Below are 4577 nucleotides of genomic sequence, written 5' to 3'. Positions count from 1 at the left end.
ACATAATAATGGTGTGGAGAGGATGGCTATAGGGGGAGAAGGGAGGCCATCAATAAAAAAATAAATAAAAAAAAAGAACCTGTAAAAAACGTGTTGTAAATAAAAATGAMCAGAAACACAAAACTGACGAACTGAAGGGTTCTACTTGAAAATACAAACTTGGTGTTCAAAATCGACACAAGGGTAAAGAAATGAAAAAGGTTTATAGATTAARTAAGAAAACAAGCTGCATCCTCTGCAGCTAAAGGCTTCCTAACAGAGCATACTGCCAGGAACTGATTACAAACCTGACACAGAACTGAGGAAGGAAACTTTGTGACGTTTTGGAGTTAGTCATGGCTTTCCCCAAGCAGGGGTCTCTGCGGACGAGTAGGCGTGTCGCAAGGAAAGGCGATTCTAAAGCGACACACCTGATTTGACGGACTTTGTTAAAGGGACACATCTGATTGGACAAGCAAAAAAGGGGCGATACCGTACGGCACCACTTCATTGGACAAGAACAAAAGAGGCGTTACTGTACGGCACCACTTTTTCCGGAGAACCCTACTTGGGTCACATTTCTCCTGGTTAACCTTAGTGTTGGGGTCAGGGTCAGGCTGTAAAGAGGTCAAGCAGGACCTAAGGATACCATCATATAGGCCTCGTAGCCAACAGTGTTAATGCTTTTGACACGCCCACTTTGAGTCCGCAGATAACCTCTTCTCGCTTTCCCGTCACCTCTTAGAGCCTCGACTCCAAAAAAGACTTGGGTAACATGACTAGGTCACATGATTCAGGGGGTAAAAACTGTAACCAGTGGAGAACTGTTTGACCAACCTCTCTTTGTGTTACTGACAGCAGCTGTGAGCATGAGGACATTCGGCTGTTTTGTGTTGTTATTTATAGATGGACAATTCTTTCCTCTTTACCAGACCGAGAAAATATCAAACAAGAACCACCCCTCCACCCCTGTCAAACACATGGTACAGTCCAAAAACACCCATATATTTCACTGCTCCAGTTCATTTCCTGACACAGCTTCAGTCTCTCCTTCAGCTGGGTTCAGTTTTGTGTTTCGGACTAAAGTCTAACCATGCAGAGACCAGGAGGAATCACACCAGAGACACACAACGCAGATGAAAAAATTCAACAGATCTGTAATAAAGTAAACTAAGATCAGCAAACACACAGAGTTGGGATTTAGAAAGTTTGTTTCACTTTTTAAAYTCTGTTTTCTCTTGTTCTTCAGATGAAACCTGATGTGCAGAAAAAATCTGGGAAGAATTTTGGTACTTTTGTTGCCATAAGCTACAAAACCCAGTGTGTGGCCGGGACCAACTACTTCATAAAGGTAAAAGATGCTGCAGTTAATATGTTTCTGWCATTTTTTAAACACAAAGCATCWTAATGTTTTATAGAGTTTCTGTCATCCAGGGCGTGTTGATCAAAGAAAAACAAAAGAAAAGAAAAAAACCCGGAAGAGTTTCCTCTGTTCAGAGTGGGATYGAGAAATGTTTGGAATGAGAAACTTTCACCTGGGTGGAGAGCAAAATGTCTTCAACTACAAAACAAAAGCCTTTACATTAAATTAAATYATTAGACAGCTGTTATTATTCATGAGGTGGAAACTGTTTGATGTCACTGACATTATTGTCTGACTCAGTGGTTCCCAAAGTTGGGGTCAGGACCCATCAGTGGGTCCTGAAGCATCAAGATGGGGTCTTGGAAGAATTGAATAAAAAATTATTATAATTTGTTATAAAACAGTGAGGTTAGTGTACTAAAGAGAAGAAAGTAAAGATTATTGTTATTTTTTCTTTTTTATTTGGCTGATAGTAGTGTTTATCAGCTAAATTAATTGGGGGTTCAGGTCTSTAATGATGTCATTTTGAGGGTCAGAAGCTGATGAAGTGTTGCTCTGATCTGTTTGTGTTTCAGGTCCACGTGGGTGGAGACGAGCACATCCACATTCGTGTTTATGAAAAACTACCATGTTATGGAGGAGACATTGAGCTGACCAATATCCAGCACCCCAAGACCCACCAGGACCCGATTGAGTACTTCTGAACAGATCAGACCGGTGTCTGCACTCAAGACATGCAGTCATCAAGTCCAGCTAACAACTGTTTACAAAACCTGACTGCAAATATTTACTGCACTTCATTTTTATAACCAACTTAAAACCATTAAACCACATCAGTCACGTTTTGTTTTACCTTGTGACCGATGTTCCTCTTTGTTCAGGCCACAATGTGTGATTTCTGTTCACAACATTAAACCTAAAATGCTGACTTTAGTCTACAGTCTGTGTTCATGTGCAGTTGAGTCATCGACAGTATCTGTGTTTCAAAGTTTACAACGAACTTTGTGAAGTCATTATCAAAACACACAAGTGCAAATATTTTAAAATGTCACACGATGACAGGTTCAGGTTTTTCTAACCAGGACGCAGAGGGAACCTTGGAAAAGCGTCAATATGTGACGAGTTGGGAGTGAGAATGGGCTGATTTTTTCCAGTCCTTTTTGTCTGGTTTTAGATGCATATTTTGGTCGTAGACATAAAATTGGTTCAGTTCAACGTGACCCACACATGTGAAACTAGTGAACTGGAATGGTTCAAATTTAAAGTCAAAGAAAATGCAATCGGGATATTCTCTAACTTAAAAAGAGAAAACAGGACATAATTATTGAAATAAACAAAGTTATACCACCACCTGATCAATAAAGAAACGGATCCATTCGTTATTTTCTGCTTGTTKTGAGGCAGCAGCTTGAGTAAAGAGGTCCAGACCACTTCCAGCTCCTCTGGGAGGATTCCCTGGCCAGTTGAGAGTCTCTCCAGCGTGTCCTGGGTCTTCCTGGGGGTCTCCTCCCAGTTGAACAGGTCAGAAGTACCTCCCTATAGGGAGGCAACCAGAAGACAGCCTTACCAGATGAACCACTTCAGCTGGCTCTTCTGGATGTGGAGGAGCAGCTACTCTGAGTCTCTCCCTGATGACTGAACTTCTCATCCATGTTTCTAGAGGAGAGTCCATGTGGAGAAAACTCTTTTTGGCCGCTTGTATCCGTGATCTCATTCTTTTTGTCACTACCTAACCACAGCTGAGGGTAGCAACAAACCAACCAAAGCTCACTTTTCATCACAACAGACCGGTACAGAGTCTGCACCGATCCGTCTATCAGTCTGATTCTCCATTCTTCTCTCACTCATGAACAAAACCCTAAAACACTTAAAGTCCTCCACTTCAGGCAGAACCTCACCCCCAACCTGGAGAGAGCATCCACCCTTTTCCAGCTGAGGACTCAGATTTGGAGGAGCCGATCTTCATCCCAGCCGCTTCACATGAGCCGTCTCTTTGTCACAGCTAATAAACAATGTTAGGAAATACTACAATACTGAAAAAGGTCTGCCTAACTTAACCCCTTGTGGGCTTTAATTACAAGAAAAAAATGTAACAATAAGTTAATAAGCATGTTTAGGTCCAGGGTTTCAGGATTATTAAAGGGATAAAGGTGCCAGAGTCCCTGCCTTCATTTATTACGGAAAAAGAAGCTTTCAGATTTATTAAATGGACAGTTTCTCATTGGGTCTACAAGAAAACCATTTTAAAATAACATAATATTTATCCAGCTGTAAAATTCCTTAAAAAYATATATTTAAGTCTGAAATCTCTGTGCCTTCCTTATTAAACATGAGGAAACCCTGAACTGTTGGGATGTGGCGAGGAAATGAACCCAAATCCAGACGGAGATTAAAGTTTAACAAAAATTAGAATGTTTATTATAAAAAATTTAAAAAAGCTGGCGTGGCAGCAAACTAACAACAAACTCAGGAGATACGGGAAAAACGACAAAGAACATCCAGACAGAAGGCTTAACCAAACAATGAACCAGTGAGGGTGTGGAGTACTGAACCAGAATATATACAAACAGAGGAAATGATGAGATGAACAACAGCTGGTGAAAACACTAACGGGAAACTACTGAYAGGTGTGTGTGTTGACTGAGAAGTAATCACAAGTAGATAATCTGAGGGAAAGAGGCGTAATGACGACAAGGGAACACAAGAGAGGGATATAACACAAGACAACAAAAACACACATTCTCCCATGAACACCATGTGGTCCAGTGCTTCTAGTTGATTATCACTTTAAATCTTTTAAAATGCCTGTGACAACATTTTTTGTAATAAAAATGAACACATATTTGGAAAGATAACGTTAATAAAATATTGCAAAAATGTTCACTCTGCTGAGATGAACAGTTGTTGAGATATTTGCGTGTGAAGTAACAGGAAGTGATGTCAAAGGGGAATAACTGCTTGTGAAAAGAGAGTTGCTACAATAACTAATAAACACAAACTGTAGAGAAGAATGTAATGTTTCTGTAGAGTCACTATCAAAGAGATGAAGAAGAGCCAATGTTCAAATAATATTGGTTCAATAAACAAAGACCAGAGAGTTTTAATTATTGAAGAATTCCTCTTTGATGTCACTTCCTGTTTCATTTTGGCTGAGCCAAGTTCAAAAGAAACAAGGCCAGTTATGTGACAAAAAAAGTAAAATCATGTTTCTTAAATATAAAGATGTTTTCTTTTA

General features: G+C 39.9%; 1 protein-coding gene across 3 annotated transcripts in view; it reads left to right on the top strand.

Moving 5' to 3' along the window:
- Positions 1 to 925: 925 nt before the first annotated feature.
- The window catches only part of LOC106513403 (cystatin-A5), a gene marked incomplete at its 5' end in the record, with an annotated part of 17162 nt that continues 13510 nt past the window's right edge, over positions 926 to 4577 (top strand). For 2 of the 3 annotated variants that reach the window (XM_014002214.1, XM_014002213.1), the window contains 2 exon segments: positions 926 to 1144; positions 1229 to 1330. In XM_014002214.1, the coding sequence (XP_013857668.1) occupies positions 1073 to 1144; positions 1229 to 1330 (174 nt within the window). 3 annotated transcript variants of the gene reach the window in all.

Source organism: Austrofundulus limnaeus, unplaced genomic scaffold (genome assembly GCF_001266775.1).
Source record: "Austrofundulus limnaeus strain Quisiro unplaced genomic scaffold, Austrofundulus_limnaeus-1.0 Scaffold12, whole genome shotgun sequence".
Classification (NCBI taxonomy): domain Eukaryota; kingdom Metazoa; phylum Chordata; class Actinopteri; order Cyprinodontiformes; family Rivulidae; genus Austrofundulus; species Austrofundulus limnaeus.
This window is presented reverse-complemented; position numbering and strand designations above follow the sequence as displayed.